The sequence below is a fragment of the Tamandua tetradactyla genome, chromosome 12 (assembly GCF_023851605.1).
Source record: "Tamandua tetradactyla isolate mTamTet1 chromosome 12, mTamTet1.pri, whole genome shotgun sequence".
Classification (NCBI taxonomy): Eukaryota; Metazoa; Chordata; class Mammalia; order Pilosa; family Myrmecophagidae; genus Tamandua; species Tamandua tetradactyla.
In genome coordinates, this window is record NC_135338.1 from 40,847,869 (window position 1) to 40,866,988 (window position 19,120).

The 19,120-nt window shown below is 39.0% G+C and overlaps 1 protein-coding gene across 3 annotated transcripts in view; it reads right to left on the reverse strand.

The window, feature by feature from the left end:
- Positions 1-299: 299 nt before the first annotated feature.
- STON2 (stonin 2) overlaps positions 300-19,120 on the reverse strand; it is a 208,796-nt gene continuing 189,975 nt past the window's right edge. For all 3 annotated transcript variants that reach the window (XM_077123232.1, XM_077123233.1, XM_077123234.1), the window contains 3 exons: positions 15,669-17,507; positions 10,551-10,753; positions 300-7,341 (listed from right to left, as the gene is read on the reverse strand). In XM_077123232.1, coding sequence (XP_076979347.1) covers positions 7,258-7,341; positions 10,551-10,753; positions 15,669-17,507 — 2,126 coding nt within the window. In that variant the 3' untranslated portion in view covers positions 300-7,257. The remainder of the gene's footprint in view (positions 7,342-10,550; positions 10,754-15,668; positions 17,508-19,120) is intronic.

Genomic DNA, 19,120 nt, shown 5'->3' on the forward strand with positions numbered 1-19,120 from the left:
TTCCTCTTGCCACTGCACCAAATTTTACTCCCATCTCCAGGCCTTACCTATATCATCCTTCCTGTGAAACTTCCCAACTATTCTGGACTATATTGATTTTTCCCACCTGTGTTTACATTGACATTAATTTTGCTTTATTGATTAGATAATTATTGAGTGCTAACAATAGGGCAGAAATATGCTTAAGTGCTCTTTCATACTAATCACTTATTACATATTTATGTATCTTCAAGGAAACCTTACATTTGTTTTCTCACAGAATTGAGCACAAAATAGGAATTCAACAAATATATTTTGAATTATATACATGATGACTTTAATGAGGATGACTCAACAGGTCACTTGTTAACTTGTCAGCTATCATCATCGACCATGTCAATTGGGTGATGGGCCTTTCGAACGTAAAACAATTACTCTTCTGTCTGACCTGATTACATCTCCCAGTGACAGACTTTGTTTGTAAAACATTTTATTGATAGTTCATTTTCATAGCTCAAAAAGGCATTACATACTATCAATGGAACTATGAAAAACAAAATTTCACCTCTACAAAGTTAGCCAGTGTATAGACTTTATTACATAGGCACATATTTTTTTTTAAAAAAGTAAACTGGTTTTACATCAGATTAATCATACTAGTGCAAAAGCTATATCAAATGAGAATGGATGATGAAGGAAAATGCAAGCCTTGGATCAGCAGAACTGCTCACTAACTCTTGGGCACAACCATCCTAACATGTTGGAATTAGTTATGGATATTATCAAAAGAGATGGTGAAGGGATGCCCCTATATCACCCCCTGGCAAAATACTGATTCTGATTAATCTCTGGAATATAGTGAAGTTCTCTCCAGGGTCTGTTGGCAAGTGGACACAAAGGTTAAATGAATGTTTGGTTTAGGTTCAGAGGAGCTCACCTATTTCCCTTCCCTACTCCCATATTTCAATGCCTGTAAGCTCTTTGGTCTAACAGGCTGCTATAGGGTCTGGCTGCACAGCTCCTTTCCAGAACAGCTCCCTTAGAACACTGCATGGAGTGGCTGATCGCAGAGTACTTGGAGATGAGGAGATGGTGTTAAGGCTTTAGTCACAGAGCGGCTAAGATGGTGACCAGAACCACTGAGGGTTTGATCTGAGGAAGAACGGGGGAATACACAGGATGCTGGAATTCCTTGCTCTGTCCAGTTGGGATCAAATCAGTACATATGAACAACTCTAAGTACAACCAGAGAAGAAACAAAGATACGAAGACATGCTGTTTTGTAGCTTTTACACGTTTACGCTTAAAAATTTTTAGACACATTTTCACACTATGATAGGATAGAGGGGGTTGCCGCTTTCACCTTGTTTTACTATAACCTACATGCATGTACAGTGTTTTTTCATCCCCCAATTTCTGTGGTCTTTTGTATAAAAGGACATACGTACAAATGATTGATCAGCCTCATGTGGCTCCTCAACGCCTTGGAGGGATAGATACAGATACTTCTGCTTCAAGCAGTACCCAGTGCTCACATCCATTTTGGAGACTCACCTGTTCCCCTTCACACTCACCCCTTTCCCCTGGGTGATGGCAGAGAAGCTTCCAGCACAATGCTACAACTGATTTTCACTAATCTCCTTCATAAACACAGATCTCACCCTCTGTGTCCTGAAGGAAACTACAAAACAGAAGACTGCAAGGTTTCTGTTGTCTGTGTATACGGTCAAGGACCAAGATGTGAAAAGGATGAAGATGGGCCAAATGATTTTCCCAACTCCCAAATTTCAAATTTCTCGCTTCTTAAGAATCTATAAAGAGCCAAGGTGAGTATCACTGACAGTGGCACCAAGGGATATTTTCTAAAAAGAAGCATAACTGAATTCATTATATTGATATTTATATTGGTCTCCAGTGTCTTAGAGCAGCTAGAGGGAAAAACAAAAAATCATGAAACTGCATCCCATACCAAACTTTAAAATCTGATCTATAATTACTTGTTAAAATGTGCTTCAAAATTTATCACTTTTTTGTATATATTTCACAATAAAACATGGAGTTAAAGTAAAAAACAAACAAACAAAAAAAACTGGACCCTGCAAGAATCTGAGGAACAATAAGTCCAGCTTCCTCATTTATTTAGCTGAAGAAATCAAAGTCCTATTGGGAAAATGGCAAGTCATTTAACATGGTGATGTCTCCATGACTATGTCCTATAAAGATTCATAGAAATTCTAATCTTCCTTAATAAAGCCATGATGGCTCCCCCACCAATGACTTTTTATTTCAAAACCATACCAAACCACAGGATCCTTGTGCTTAGCCTTTGCTCCCTTTAGGGAAGTGGCTGCTCACGTAGCACCTTGAATGAAATTCTACTGTATATTCCTACTACTTATTCTTTTATCTTTCCATCACTTCTCACTTTTAACCTTAATTGGATGACCTCCAGTTCTAGTATTTTGAGATTTGGTAGTCCATTCTTTATTTATCATCTCTCTATGTTTCGTCTTCCCCCATATTGAAATTCTAGACTTTTGATTCTATGCTTTAATAGCTTTTGTAGTTTTACTTGCCACTCTCTGGGAACTACCAAACATTGCTATAGATAGTTACTGCTTTTACGGCTTGGAATTGCAAGTTCAGAGTCACATTTATTTTTTCAAATCTTAAAATCAATGGACTAGACTTTCTCAATCAGATTTGCTAAGGCACACTGTGAGAAATGCAAAAATTTCATGGTCCTGCTTTAGTGAATACAGGGGTATATATTACTAATATACACATTTTATACAAATATGACTGCCTTACATATCTCTCACTTGAGTTTGTATCTTTCATTTTTAATTCTTTATTTTACATAAATACAAGACACAATATCCAAAGCAAATCTCACATAGAGCATTAACTAAGAGATGAAGATTTGTAGGGAATTGGCGCTTGGACACTAATATCAGTGTTCAGGAAAAAATCTTGAGAAACTTGGTGAGACTATCATGGCTAACTTTATATAAAGAACTGTCATGATTTGGATGGAATTTGTCAATGAATCTTGTTAGAGGTGATTCACTTACCAGATGATGTTTTTGTGGATTTATTTTTTTTGTCAAATGTGTTTGAATTTTTAGTTAAATTCCATTCTTCAGCTTGAAATCAGACTCACCTAAGTTCTAGATATGCTAGAATTAACTCATAAGCATCATTCTCAGAGTTGAAATTACCATTCCCAACTGTGAGAATTTCTGTAAGTAGGTGCTCCCTATTCATATCAATTCTATATTTTCAAGGCATTTTTTTTTTTAAAGTTTTGGATCATCCTATGCTTTCCCACCACTAAATTTATTATAGTATATAACTCAGCTCTGAAATCACTATTTCATGTCAGATTTCCATCTTACTATGGTGACAAAATAAATACTCGGTAACATTGGTAATTGCCTAATGTTGAGGAAAACAAAGATCTGGCACAGCAAGGCTGGCTATGCACTCTATCAAACACTTTGTCCTGCTCACGCTCATAGATTTGACTTGCGAGAACAATACTGAATCAAGAATCATAACTATGAACAGCACCTAAGCTTTGGGCACAAAAATGTTCTTCAATGTGAATAAGGTACACTGTAGTTTAAATTCAGCAGCACATTAAGTGATTAAGTGTTGACAGTTATTAGTTGGCAGGAGAAGCAGGAATAAAAGAGAAGGAAAAGTATAAGTCCTCCATGAAATAAAATACTTGCATGCTTTAGTATATGTATTTGATGATAGGTAAGGGTAAAGCAGTTTTGATGTCTCCGAGTTAGCATTCTTCCTGTAAATGTTTATTGAGTACCTAATACTTTTCCTTTTATTTTATGAATATATCTTTGCTCAATCATCAAGGATGTTGAGGGGTGAAACCTATTATACTCCAAGCTTTTGTGTTGGGTACTAGAAGCACAAAGAATAAGAATGGATCACATTCTTTAGGAACATGAGCTTTTGGGGAAATAAACTCCTGCTCCCACCCACTGGATTTGAATAGAAATTACTTTCATTTCAAATGTATATTCTACATAAAAGTGTTTGCAAGGGTTATGAGTCCTGCCCACAATGTAGAAAAGTAGAGGGGGAAAGAACCAAATACGAAAAAATTAATTGTCCTTATAATATTTGATAATAATCAAAATTTTGATAAATAACCAGTGTAAGTGTATAAGAGCAGGCAAGAGGGGTTTAATGGTCCCTCCACCAGGTATCTGAAGTTCTTGGTTTGACACATCAGCCTGAGCACCTTTCTTACCCTCTTTTAAAGTGGCAGACCAAGCCACTAAGACTCAAAAGAAAGCAAAGCTCTTGATATCATGCGATAACTAATTTACGATCTAATAAATACTATATAATGGTAACATGAATTCACTTTTAATATTTTCACATTATTGGTAACAGATGAGCATTTGTTGAGACACCACACACACGCATACACAAAATCCAGGTCCAAGGTGGCAAAATTTGAACCTGTGTGTCAAAAATGTGATTCGTCCAACGGTGTTTTCTATGTTGCTCTTAGTAAAATGCAAGGGTCTGAAAATACAGAGTACTATATTCCCCAAACTCCTAAATGCTACATCTAAACAGATGCCTGACAAAAGTAGCAGGAAAATAAATTTGACGAATCAAGGTGGTGGACATTTTTGTTAATAATACTGTTGCTGATTGGAGCTAGCATGGAAGGGATTTTTTTCCCACTCTTAATTAAAAAGAAAAGAAAATGTCCTTTTGAAAAAGCATGAAGGCAGCAGGAATTACCCGAGGAAAGCAATACCCATGTGACCTAACAGACATGACAGAGGATCTGAGGGAGTCCTAAGCTTGAATAAGTTCAGAAGGTGCTGGAAATGCTCTCATCACCTTGCCAACTCTTCAACCCACCCAGATGCTTCTATGAGGGATCCTGAGTGCCCTTAGTACAACAGAGAAAGGAACACACCTTGGAGTCCTCACTTGACAAAGACCTGGGGGATCCCACTGTATTTCAAAAAGCATGAAAAAAACACTTAAGGCAAGAGCAACTAGAGATAGAGAATCCCATTACTGAGAGTAAACCTATAGTCAACCTATCCCTTTCCATAGCATCTGGGACAGATGTTCATTTAAAACCTGTTTGGCCATTTGAGGCAACAGGAAATTATCCTACTTTGACCCATTCTTCTTTAGAACAACTTCCATCCCAACAAAATTCTTTCTTGTATTGTAGCAAATATCTGTCATCTGTAAATTTTCTGTTATATTTTTGGCCTTCGAAGCTATAGATAAGTCTAATTCATCTCCCATTTAATAGCTCAACAGAAATTTAGAGAAATTATATCATTCCCTTATACCTTCTGTTCTTCTGTTTACGTGATCAAATCCTTCAAAACCCAGTCATCTCCCTGCGAAAACATTCAATTTACTAATCTCTCTCTTAAAATATGGTACCCAGAATTGAACCCAACCCTCCATCTACATAATGACTAACCAGTGCAGTATCCAAGGATCCCTGGATTCTATGAATGTAGTAGGCTGAAGGCTGGATTCATTAACTTTGGGAAACATAATATATTCCCGACTTAAAACTGAACTCACATTTCCCCAAGAAAAAATTTCTATATGAACTGCTGTTAAACCAGTACCCTTTCTGTCAACACACACACACATCCACAAACGCATATATATACACACTTCATTCTATACCATTAGGTTGTATTCTAAAAACCCAGAATTTTCTCATTCTTTTAGTTTCAGCCCTATCTTCAGATACTTTTCAAAAACTATAATTATTTCTCTATCCTACTATCAATGCAGAGTTAGAATTCAATAAATGTTCATTGAATAAATGAATCCCAAATTTGTCAGCCAACAAATTGGGATTCTTATCTATTTCTGGGTCATCTATCAATTTCATTTAGGCATGCTTCCTGACTCCTACTCTATTCTTCACCGGAGAACCAGAAGAGCAGATAGAATGTGCCTTCAAATTGTTAGGTGGGTATCCCCCTTAGGATGGCCTATGCAATTCCTTTTTATGGTAAGAAAACACCAAGATTCAAATAAGGAGCAGAGGTACAGAATATGACTAGGAATAGATGGAAGGAAAGAAGATTTAGTGTCCCAGAGTCTTGTCAGGATTTAATATTCTGAGCATTAGAAAAATTGGCCTTTCCCCATCTCTAACCTATAATCTCTGCCTTCTAGATCTATTACAATGTAATGGTTATCAAACTCTGAATTTTGAGGGGAAGTAATCAGAAGCATAGTTTTAAAAGTTTTTAAAATGATCTTTCCTACTTAAATTTCCCATGAAGTCAGAGTTAAAGAGAAACGCAACTGTCATTTGATTATGAGATATAAAGAGATCTCCAAAATGCCTCCCACAAATGCCTGAAATATAAATGTTTGTTTCAGGAATTAGAAACAGCCTATATTTTTCGTGTGAATTTGGGGATTCACTGAGATTGAAGCTGTCTCTTGAAGTGAATATAATCTTATAATTAATATCCCTTTTCCCAAAGAAGAAAACATTTTCTTTCCCTTCAACAGCTGCTCTCTTGTAGAAGAAATATGGTCTTCATCACAGAGCAGAAAAATGTCCCATTGTGCCTTTGTTTCTATTGTTTATTGTGACTCAGGGTGGCTAACCTGGGACTGAAACCTTAGAAAGATGGGAAAAACATGTTAATCTAGACAATCTAAAACCAGGTGAGAAGACATTTTGTAAACTTCTGCTGCATGGTGTCACATCTAGAGAATGAAGACATCACAAAAGCACTACTTGGCATAAAGAGGAATTCTTTTTGCACTTTTTCTGAACCTTTACTAGAGGGAGTGACACTGGTGGATTCTTAGTGAACTAACTTCTCAAGACTGTTTCCCAGAAACTCACATAAGTGACAACTGAACATTGAGAGGAAATCATGCCAACACTGATGTGGCACGGGGGGCAGGGGGTCATTTCCTGACTCTAACAGTAACAACATCACACACCAGTGTTGCAAGAAAGTAGAGATAGCACAAGGCGGCTTAATTATATAATGAGCTCCCACAGACAGGTGAACCACAGTTCAGCATGATCAGAGCTATCCAGCTTTTCCAAAGCCACTGCCTCCGAGTTTCCTGTTAAAATACAGGCAACTACAAACAGGAAGGTCCGCTGCACCGTTCCCACCATGGAGTAACCGTGGCAGGTACTGACTTGAACTTCGGCTATTCAGGAAGAGATCCTATCATTACTCTTGGGTCAGGGTCCCCTGCAGTTGGGCTTCGTCACTGGACCCCACACTCCTTGGGATTTTCCATTTCATTTCCGTCAAAGTCTGGCTTTAAACTCTTTTTTTGTTCAATTTCCACCTGCCAAAAATAAAAGTTGGAAATATTAAAAAGAAAAGCATGTAAACAAATAAACAAACCAAAAGAATAACTACCAGCTTCTTGAGATTCCTTGTCATTTAGTTAATGCCCCACTGGAACATACATTGCATATGCTATGTGCTGGATCTGGAAATCCCTCTCCCTCACAATCCATCTACAAAATTCTCATTCCTTGCCTTGCATGGCTGTTCAAAGGTCACCTCTTTTTTCTTTATTTTAATAAATAAAATTTTAGAACCCTAATACACAACCCTATTAACTCCTTGCATTACTGTGATCCATTTGTTATAATTTATGTCAGCACATTTTATAATTGCATTATGAACTACAGTCCATGGTTTACCTTAGGGTTTGCTGTTTGTGTTATACCATCCCATGGGTGTTTTTTTTTTTTAAATATTTTTATTGAGAAATATTCGCACACATAGTCTATCCACAGTATACAATCAATGGTTCACAATATCATCATAAAGTTGTGTATTCATCACCATGATCATTTTTAGAACATTTGAATCACTTCAGAAAAAGAAATAAAAAGAACAAAGAAAAAACCCATACATCCCATACCCTTATCCCTCCCTTTCACTGACTACTAGTATTTCAGTCCACCCCAATATATTTTTTTTACCCCTTCTTAATCCCTATTATTTATCTATTTATTTTTCCTTATTTTTTCCCCCTCATTTGCCCATATCCTGGATAAAAGGAGCATCAGACAAGGTTTTCACAAACACATAATCACACTGTAAAAGCTATATAGCTATACAATCTTCTTCAAGAATCAAGGCTACTGGTATACAGTTCAACAGTTTCACATCCCACAGGTTTAAAAAAATGTTATTGTGGTAACAATTACACAACCAACACATCAAAGGTCGCCTCATATACAAAGCTGTCCTTGACTCATCAGGCAGATGTAGGTGCTTTTCTCAGTGAAGATTCCCCTGTATCTTGTATATGCCTCCTCTGGCTCCTTCAGGAAAAGGGGCAGTATCTTTTCCACCACTGCCATCCAATAATGCAGGCATACAGTAGATAATACACAAAAGTTTGTAAAATGAATGAATTTCTTTGTTATTGAGTATTCACACCTCTCTCTCTTTAAAAAGTCTCCAAGTTGATAAGTATTTACAGGTCTACCTATACCTTCTGTAAGATACTGCAGCTGTAATTACAAAGGGATTAATGGCTTAATCTTGCCTTACAAAGGACACATCTTAACCAAAGCCTTTGATAAATCAGGGAGGGAATCCTTTGAGCTAAGGGAATTCATAATTAAGGCTGCTCCTCTCAACACCTTCTTGGATACTAATAATGCTTGATTTAAAGGGTGACAATTTCTGAAACGGTACAATTGACCAGGGTCATGATTGAGGGAGGTGTAACTTTTTCTCTGACCACAAGATGGGGCATTTGCTCTTTTTGGTAGTTAAGTGTCTTACATTCGCAACTATGGAAGTATTGAGAAGAAAAATAAATTCTAAATAAATATAAAGATATTATCATGAATAGAAAATTATCAGACAACTTTGTAATATCCTTCTTTAATACCCCCTCCTTCATCTTTGGTATTTAATCTCTTCCTTTCAAATTTCTAATTCTTCAGGATGCAATAATTTTCTACACAGCCTTGATTCTCTGTTAAGTTTTGTCCCATTGTACATGAGATTTTGTTGGTTTGTCCAGAGTGATGCCCTGATAAATCCCAGAGTGATTTGATCAGTGAATAAAAAGGTATTTGCAAAGTCCCCTATGGGGAATGGTGAGAATGGGGGGAAAATTCAACCACCCCAAGTTGAATTCTTGATATTCTCAGAAGCAGTGTGGACAACCAAAGCTGTAGGCTAAGCCCCCAGTCTTGGGGTTTTTTCATATGAAACTTAACCCCACAAAGGATAGGTCAAGCCTAATTAAAATTAGGCCTAAGAGTCACCCCCAAAAGAACCTCTTTTGTTACTCAGATGTGGCCTCTCTCTCCAGCCAACACAACAAGCAAACTCACCACCCTCCCCCTGTCTATGTGGGACATGACTCCCAGGGGTGTGGACCTTCCTGGCAACGTGGGACAGAAATCCTAGAATGAGCTGAGACTCAGCAGCAAGGGATTGAGAAAACCTTCTCGACCAAAAGGGAGAAGAATGAAATGAGACAAAATAAAGTGTCAATGGCTGAGAGATTCCAAATAGAGTCAAGAGGTTATCCTGGAGGTTATTCTTACGCATTAAGTAGATATCACCTTGTTATTCAAGATGTAATGGAGGGGCTGGAGGGAATTGCCTGAAAATACAGAGCTGGGTTCCAGTAGCCGTGTTTCTTGATGATGATTGTATAATGATATAGCTTTCACAATGTGACTGTGATTGTGAAAACTTTGTGTCTGATGCTCCTTTTATCTACCTTGACAACAGATGAGTAGAACATATGAGAATAAAAATAAATAGGGGAAACAAATGTTAAAATAAATTTAGTTTGAAATGATAGTGATCAATGAAAGCGAGGAGTAAGGGGTATTGTATGTATAATTTTCTTTTCTGTTTTCATTTTATTTCTTTTTCTGTTGTCTTTTTATTTCTTTTTCTGAATTGATGCAAATGTTCTAAGAAATGATCACAATGATGAATACGCAACTATGTGATGATATTATGAATCACTGACTATATATGTAGAACGGAATGATCATATGTTAAGAATGTTTGTGTTTCTTTCTTGTCATATTTTTTTTTTAAATTTTTAAATTAATAAAAAAATTAAGAAAAAAGTTTTGTCCTGTTGCAGCCTGCTGACTAGGTCATCTGTGTTCTAACTTTATTCAGATCCACTTCATCAACTCTTGGAGCTGAAATACAGGCTCTGAGCTGGCACTTTTCTGGCATCCCCTCCCTGTCTAAGTTTATTACTCTGCATCACAAATTATAAGTGAATAATAATAATCCCTTTGTACATTGCTCTCTCTTTTGCTCATGATGACAGAGGCATTATACTCTCTTTTCTAATGAGCCTCTTTATTTTCCCCTCAGTCTTTCTCTTGCCCGCAAAAGAGATTATTCATTTAAACCAGAGCTTCCTCTAAGGCAGAAAGAGAATACCCTGTACTTACGCTAAGCATTCATAAAAGGAATAAAAGAAGGGAGGGTAGTTTCATGAAAAAATGGACGTGAAAACATTTGCCAAACATCTCCTGAGGCTACCTTGTAGCTGTAGTGTGCAGAATAATTGACCCACTTCCTGACGTCAGTCTTGTCTTCCACCGAGATGGATCTTACAGCGGCTTTAGAAGCGGAGGTTGTAGGCATGCTGAACTCAACGGTCACGTGATTGGCAAATCTGGAAGGCACTTCCCGGTCAGAACCAAGTTCAAGGTGGCAGAAGAAACAGTGTGGGTGACCAGATGCTATGAAAGACAAAGAATCAAGGGATCAGGTTCTTTGGAGAGGAACTAGAAGAGGGGGCCAGAGGCTCTGGGAAACTGCTGATGGAGGCGGCAGGAAGCTTGCCTGCAGAGCCAGCAGCTGCTGGTCTTTCAAAGTGCCTACCAGCAAGCAGAAGGTTTGTCTCAGTCAGAAGTGGTTATATGGTTAGGCGGCAGACTCAAGATACAATTTTCATGGGAGGATTGTTATTAGAATTTTAAGAAAAAAGAGCTAAAGTTTGTTTCTGTGGTTTTAACCATTCATCAGACAAAGCAGGAACCATTTGCTGAGCACCCTTACTAGATACTGCGCTAAATGCTCTATATCGATTTTCTAACTGTATCTTCATAACAATCCCTGAAGGTCATAACATTACCCTCATTTTACAGATGAGGATACTAAGACAGGAGATAGAGTAAACCACCCAAGGTCCTACAGCTAGAGAGTGGCAGAGCTGGGAAATGAGCCCAGCAGTCTGACTTTAGAATGTTCTTCACCGCTGTGAATCAGTCTCATAGTCTGCAAACCCCAAGATAAGTTTTGCAGGGAGAGAGGGAATAAGATGTAAGAATCCCTATACAGCAACAAGCTATGAACACACAATATGAAAATGGCTTTGACTTAATTATGTAACTGAAACAGTCTGTTAGTTATCTGAATGTCCCCAAATGAACAATTCCAATTCTGTTTTTTGGCTTGGGAGGAGCTTTTTAATCCCAGAAAGTGAGAACATACACACCCGTTCTCCAAGGAAAACATTTCAGAATGAAGTATTTGTTTTGCTCTGTTTCACAAATTTAATGTATCACAATGGGCATTACTAAAGAGTAATTCTTTGGGGAATTAATCAAAAATCTCTGCACTGGTTTTTAGGAAAAGAATTTAAATAAGATAAAACAGTAAAAGTTAAGCTACACGAAAATGAACCCATCCAATATTTAAAAAAACAAATTACTGTGTACCATAAATACTAATTATATAACTATCACTTATTAAGCATTTATTTTATACATCAGTAGTGTGTAAACATTTAAAAGCATTATCTAATTTCATCATTAATGAGCTAAGAATTAATAATAATCCTATTTAACAGATGATAAAAATGGGGATTCTCTGAGAGTTTAAATTACCTGAGGTCTTGCTGGAAATTGCCTGGTAGAGCTGGGAATAAAACTCAGATCTTATGGTCCTAAAGAATTCTCATTGCTATAGAGTAAGATCATTACGAAGTACACACAAAGGAGAAGTTTTTTATTTTAATTCAATAGCGCCTTGGGCAACAGTTTTATCTAATTATTATATTTGTATTATTTTTTTTTCTTATTCACAGAAGTCTATGAAAGCAATATTCTTTTCTAGATTCCTTGCACCAACTATTAGATGTAAAGAACTGGTGGACAATTAGGGAAATATAATTTTAAAAGCTGGTATAGTTTAGTTAATGGTAATGAAATAAATAAGTCATGCATTATGTCATCTTTCCTAAAGTTATAACATTAAAATTTAACATTTTAATTTAACATTAAAATTCAGTTTTCTATTTTCCATAAAAGGCAAATCATGTCGGGACAGTTCTCTTTTTACCTGGTCTAACGAGAACCGGAATTCCAACAAAGAAAGCTGCCTAAGCAAGACACAACGTTTTACTTCCTAGCAAAGGATCTGGAAGCAGCTGGACTGGTTTGTCTACCTTAACTCTGAAAAGCTTCCTGTCCAGGATGGGACAGATCCTTGGAGAGAAGAGAGCTGTGCAAGTGCAGCACTGGGCTGGGGCCCTGCTAGCGGGAGCATGGAATTCAACAGGGGCTCCTTGATTTCTTGATGACCGGGTTGGGGACACTTCTGTGGCTGCCGGCCTGGGATGCCAACAAAGCCAGGGGTGTGACCTGCTAGACTGCTCTGTCTGCCGTCTGTGCCCACTGTCCACTGGGGGCCGTGGATGCAGGGTCCCTGAGCTCAGGAGGTACTTGTGTGGGGGTTCAGGCCTCCAGCCTGCTGGGTCTTTTGACCTCAGCTGGCCCCAGTTCCCTTCTCTGCAATGGGGGCCTAAGGATGCTGAAGGATAACTTGTAAAAGGCACCTTACCAAGGCTGCCTGAAGACCAAAAAAGAAGAGCTCAGAAAAGATGAGCACTGGATGAGATACAGTGAATATCAGTAATGGGAAAGGACTTTCAGTCTGACTGAATTCAGATTCTGTCCCCCTCAAGAATTTCCAGAAAAGGGCGTTATCAATTTCTTGAACTGATAAAGAAATACACCATTAATCAGAAGTAGGGCAAGGGCCCCATTTTTGGGGTTTTCACTACTAAACATATATGATAAGGACAGAAAAAGCAGTAATGGGGTGTTAAAGTGAGAAACATCCCCAGATGTCCTTATGCCGTCTTGTGTTTTAAAAACCTTCCACACTAAGTGTCCAGTAATCTGTAAAGACATAGCAAATTTATAAGCTGCACTTACTTGGCCTTGAGCCTTCTGAACACTACCCATAGGGAAGCATTCAGGAAAGTATGTGCTGAAGGGCTGCTATTCCCTCCCATCTCATATCCATTCCCCCTTTCTTAGAACAGCAAATCTCTTCTTTCTCCTTTGTGAATTAATCTTTCCCAGCATAGCATGCCATCTTGGTGGACATGTTAGTTGGTGGCTTAAGAGTCCAGGGGAGGGATATAAGGGCAGAAAATGGTGTGTGATGATTGCTTCAATGGTTGTACCTCGAGGAGATATCCTTTAGTTCTGCTACCAGAGCTATCCCTTCTGAAGCTGACTAATTCAACCTTTCCTTCCTTTTGGCGAGCCACCCATATCTTTTCAACATCTCCTCTTTATCCCAGTTTTTTTTTTCCTTCTTCTTCTTTATGTAGCCAGTCAGTGCTTATAGAGAAAAACCGTTCCTACAGAAGTTTAAAGAATTTAAGGAAAAGCACTTTGAAACAAAAGAGATAATGTATGTGCACATGATGGGAACACAGCAAGTCTCTGTGCTCGTGGTGGAATTATTTCAAGTTTGTGTCTGTTCAGTATCATTTACTATGAGGGAGCATGCGGTAGTTAAAAGATCCTGGATGTAGCTGTATGAATTTAGATGAGTCGCTTACCCTCCTGGGCCTTAATTTTCTCATCTGTAAAATGATGAGGTTTGACTAAGTTATCTCTAGAGTCCCTTCCAGCTTGAAAATCCAATGAGTCCATAATGAAGTTATCTGAAGCCATGCTTATATTATTATTGAAGAGCTAAAAAAATCCAATACACATAAACCCGAGGCCAACCTGCCTTTGCCCATGTCATTTCTTTAACAGGTCAAGCAGTAATTTTCTCCCCCTCACTTTGGTCCTCTCTTCCCCAGGGCTGCTGTGCCGAAGGAGAATTTAGAGTTTCTCCTTTTCCTCTGTCAAGTCAGACAGGCCCTGTGGCTGAGATAGAAATTATAGTGCTATCACCAGGAAAAAAACAGTGCTGATTCCAGGGGAAGAGAAAAGCAAGCACAGAAAGGAAGACTTGTGGAAATTCAGTCAGTATGGCATCCGGGTGGCAAACCGAGCCTCAAACACAGAGGTTCAATTGTCTCTTCGGTCTGCACAGCTACAGCCAGTGTCTGACACAGAAGGCCCCGCTGTGTGTGCCCACTGCCTGGAGAGGTGGCCGGATCGCTCTGCCTCTTCTCCTCACATCATTATCCACTTAGGGTAACACAGCCTATCCACACTCAGAACAGGAAAAGACCCTAAACACGCTGTGATGATTTCATAGTGAGAATAGGGAGAAGGAAGTCTACACAAGAGAAAGGCATTTCAACCAAGAGTTTTTACACATCCTATTCTTTTTACTTGACTAGAGCTATCTGCTTTTGTTAACAGATATGCAAGGTTATTACAAAAACAAGAGAAGTGGTTTTTTTTTTTTTTTTTTAACATGGACAGGCACCGGGAATTGAACCCGGGTCCTCTGGCAGGGCAGGCAAGCATTCTTGCCTGCTGAGCCACCGTGGTCCGCCCGAGAAGTGGTTTTAAGGCTCACGTGATCACGGACATGTTGTCTGTCACCCAGACATACCGTAAGAAATGAGGCTGCTAGAGGTGGGTTGATCGCTCCCTAGTTTAGCCATTTCACTACAACTCATGGGCTCGTGAGGAAAGCACTGTGCTCCAGGTACAGTCAGGTACAAAAGTACGCCCACCCCACCCCACCCCTGCTTTATGATAGCCATGTGCAAGCCAGCTAAGGGTGGCAAGCTTTATTTGCTTAAATCACTCATTCCTTTCCTTTCTTTCCATCTGTCAGAATTTAGGATCTTTTGGACCTTCATGTCCTGGCTGGATCTTCAGTCTGATCAGAGGCCACTTCTCCTCTGCCCACACCAACTCCCAGAGACCCCCAGCACTGCAGGTGCTTGGATTGATGGGCCTTGCTCAGGGCAACTAGAGTCAGAAATTTAACATTCCTCATGTATTAAATGGATGATTTACCATGAACTGGCCCATTCACTATATTCAGGGGATGGTTAGAAAGATTCCTCTTCAGAACCAGAAGCCTCCAGCATGGGGAAATGGATAGCTTCCAGGGCTGCAGCTCTCACAGCTAATGAGTCAGAAAAAAAATAAAATCCATAAACTGCCCTAAAAAGCTGCTTAGCAGCTCAGGTGAGAAGAATAACATGGAGTTCAATGAAAGAAGTATGAGAATAAGGGGGCAATAGATGAGGTGAACAGGGTCATCTATATTAGTTACTAACTTTGCTCAAATATTTAAATTTTTATGGTCTTTTTCTCCCTTTATCACCACTCCCACCACATAACATAAAAAGCATTTTATATGGGAGCAGGATTTAGAGCTTTGATCCTATTTCTTTCCCAACCATGTGGTTCTTTTCACAGAAGAGAAACCTCTACCTACCTGAGTTTTTGTCAGGCAGTCGGTTTATCCTCCACACAATGGAGCTGAAAGCATGCTCATACTTGGCAGTTCCCAGAGTTACTCTCATAACAGGCTCAGAGCCAGATACACTACTGGAACCAAAGCTTGCCCCCCGGTTCACTTTAGCTTTCAAAGACTTTTCCCCCAGGACACTTTCCCTGCGGAAGTTTTTTACCCACTCACTGGGCACAGGGTAACAAATCATCACATTCTCACAGGGAACCTGAGTAAGAGGGTCACAGTTAGAGGAGAAGCCAGGTGACATCCTAAGCCAGCTCTGCACCTCCACCTCTGCCCCACTGATGCTCGCTGCCGTCCTGAGTGTGAAAGGCAAGGTCTTCTCAGCAAATACTGTTCTGAATCGCATTAACTCAAACCGGCATGCATCCAAAGGGTTGAACAGAATCACCCGTGAGGTGCTGAATACATCCTCGTCCACACATCCGTGAAAACGGCACTCATGGAGCTTGATCCACTTTGCAGTGGTGGTAGGCATGATGTCCTGCCGGGAGACTATTTCGTTCCCTTTGACAAGGACATCATTGAGGCCCAAGCGGCACTCTGCAAGCCCAGAGAGAAAAGTCAGAATGTGGATCCGTGTCAAGACATGGTGCTGGAGAATCTGGTTGTCCCTTTTGCTCACAATGCCAGAGAATTCATCTCTAACATCCACCGTAATCTCCTCTTCAAGGTAGTTCAAGCCAACTGTGCTCAAATCCATTGACGACACTGGCAGATTCATAAGATGGTCTTGAACTGCATGGATGAAGCTCAGGAAGTCACCGTAATTGGTGGTGCCCAGCTTAATCACTTGTTCCCTCTCTGCTGTATGGGTAACAGCAGGTTTGGGCTGGTATTTCTTCTTCTCCTTGTAGGAGACACGGTCAATTCGCAAGCTGTGAATTCTACCATTTTCATCATAGTTTTGGAGGCGGGGTTCTGAAATCTCATGGCAGATCTCCAGCTTGAACTCACGGAATGGTTTTTCTAAGCCCTGCTCATAATAAAGCTGCAGGTAACCACTGTCTGTCAGTTTGATATAGATTGGTCCCCAGTGCCTGGAGGACATGATGTTTTTTTTCTCAGGTATCCTTAGCATCATTGCCCAACCATCCCTGGGCTGGGATAGTGTTAAACCAGGGTGGTGATTATCTAGTTCAATCCAAGCTATTGGGTCATCATCAGGTAGTGTTGCATTACCTAAGTGATCAGGATCATCAATTTGGAGTTGTTTGAGTTTTTCAACAGCATCTGAATGTGAATGATTTTTGCTTGAGTCATCAAAACTGATGGCATCCTGGTAGACGACAATGAGGGAGTCTCTTTGGCTTTTGCCTGTAGTACTAGAAATGGAATTGTTTTGGGAACGCTTCTCCTGCTCTTCAAAGAAAGAACTGAAAGGGTTGATAGGGGAGGGCTGCACATCCTGCAGAGTCTCATTTAGGAAAGGATTAGTTGCCCTCCAAGGTGGAGCTTCACTTATAGAAGGTGGATGGCTTAAGGAGGAAATGTCCAGTTTCTGAACTTTAGAGACATTTATCAAAGTGCTCTTGGGACGTTCCCTCTTCTTAAAGGATCCAGTAGAGTTATAGGGTACATCTGGGATCACGGATGCAATAGGTGGTATATTTGACTTAAGGGGAGAGGTGATTGGTGATAAAGGGCGGCTGACTTCATTGTCATCAAATGTGACCCAGCTGGGGAAACGAGCAGACGTCACTGGAGTGGCAAGGTGTCCATTTATGGCTGGACTGCTTGCCTGCCAGCTGATGGTCTCCATCTCTACCTCTTCATCTTCTTGGAGCGAGGAAGAATTGTCTAAAAGGAAAAGGAGAACACATGAGAGGCTGTCATTTAGGGCTTCTAGAGATATGGGAAACTGAAAGCATATGTGAATGCACTAATGGAATTTTATCTGGAATCCAATAAACTCCAAAGCAGCTCTCTTGAGTGCTTAATCTGGACACCGATCTCATAATTTTGTAATAAGCACACCAGAAGGGCCATCACATTAAATGCAGTAAGAATACAACAGAAATGCACTTGTAGGAAGATCACTTGCAATTTAACTCAAATATTCTCCCTTTATTTTTTATTTTTTTAAACTTTTTTTATTGTATAAACTATCATATATACAAAGGAAAGAAAGAAAAAAGCAATAGTTTTCAAAAGCACTCTTCAACAAGTAGTTACAGTACTGATCCCAGAGTTTGTCATGGGCTACCATACCATCATCTCACATTCTTGCTCCAGAACACTGGAGGCTAGAAGGAATATATACTCTCCTTTTATTTTATGTAAGTTTCTGGAATTGATTTTTTTAAAACTCTGTTCTACGGTATGGATTCTTAATTTTCAAACATTGAAAATCATCTCCTGTATAAAATGATATAAAGCTCATCTAATTGAAGAAACAAGCTATCTGCTTTAAGTGATAATATGATTGTAATAATGTGGGTTTTTGCCCAAATGTGATCAATAAATATTAAAGACAAAATATGAACATCCTTTATATATAAACCCATACAAATAAAAATACAAAAAATCTGATTGATATATGGTCAAAGAACAATTCATGAAAGAGAGACTACAAATTTCTAAGATGAAAAAAGTGTCCAACCTCACTAGTAACCAAAGAAATGCAAATTAAAACAGTTAAGACTTAAAATGTTTTTAGGACTCAACAAAGATAAGGGTGCTATAATAGGGACACCAAATAGACCATTAATGAAACTAAATCCTTACAAACTCTGAAAAGTGGCTTAGCAATTTATATTAGGTGTTTTACAAATGGTCATAAGCCATAACTTAGTATTTTCTAAGTTATCTCCCTAAGGAAATGAATCAAAATTGCGAACCGGGGTGCACAGGCAGTTCAGTGGTAGAATGCTTGCTTACTACACAGGAGATCCAGGTTTGATTTCCAGCCCATGTACTGCCCCCACCCCAAACCACCCTCCCCCAAAAATTGTGAACTAAAATTTGCAGAACAGAGATGTGATGTTCATTTTAGCTTTATTTATAATAAATAAAAAAGAGAAAAGATTTTAAACATCTGAGAGTTGGTTGAATGATTAAGATATTAAGTCACACAATGACTAATACCCAGTCATTAAAATGTTTACAAAGTATGCAATGATATGAGAAAGTGCTTATAATTTTTCTTTCTCTAAAATACTTTTACATACTGGAGTTTATTTTATGATAAAAAGGTTATTACAAATAAAACACTCCCCTAAAACAGGGGAGGGATATGAGTTTGGTAGGGAAAACAGCCAAACCTTTTAAGTAGCACAATGACTTTGGATGCCTAATGGGGTTGTGGGAAGGGAGGGGGAAATGAGGCCTTAGAAAGGAGGAATGGAGTCTGATAAAGGAATGGCTCAGAGAACAAATGTCTGACAGATAGCATATGTTCAGTAAAGATTTGT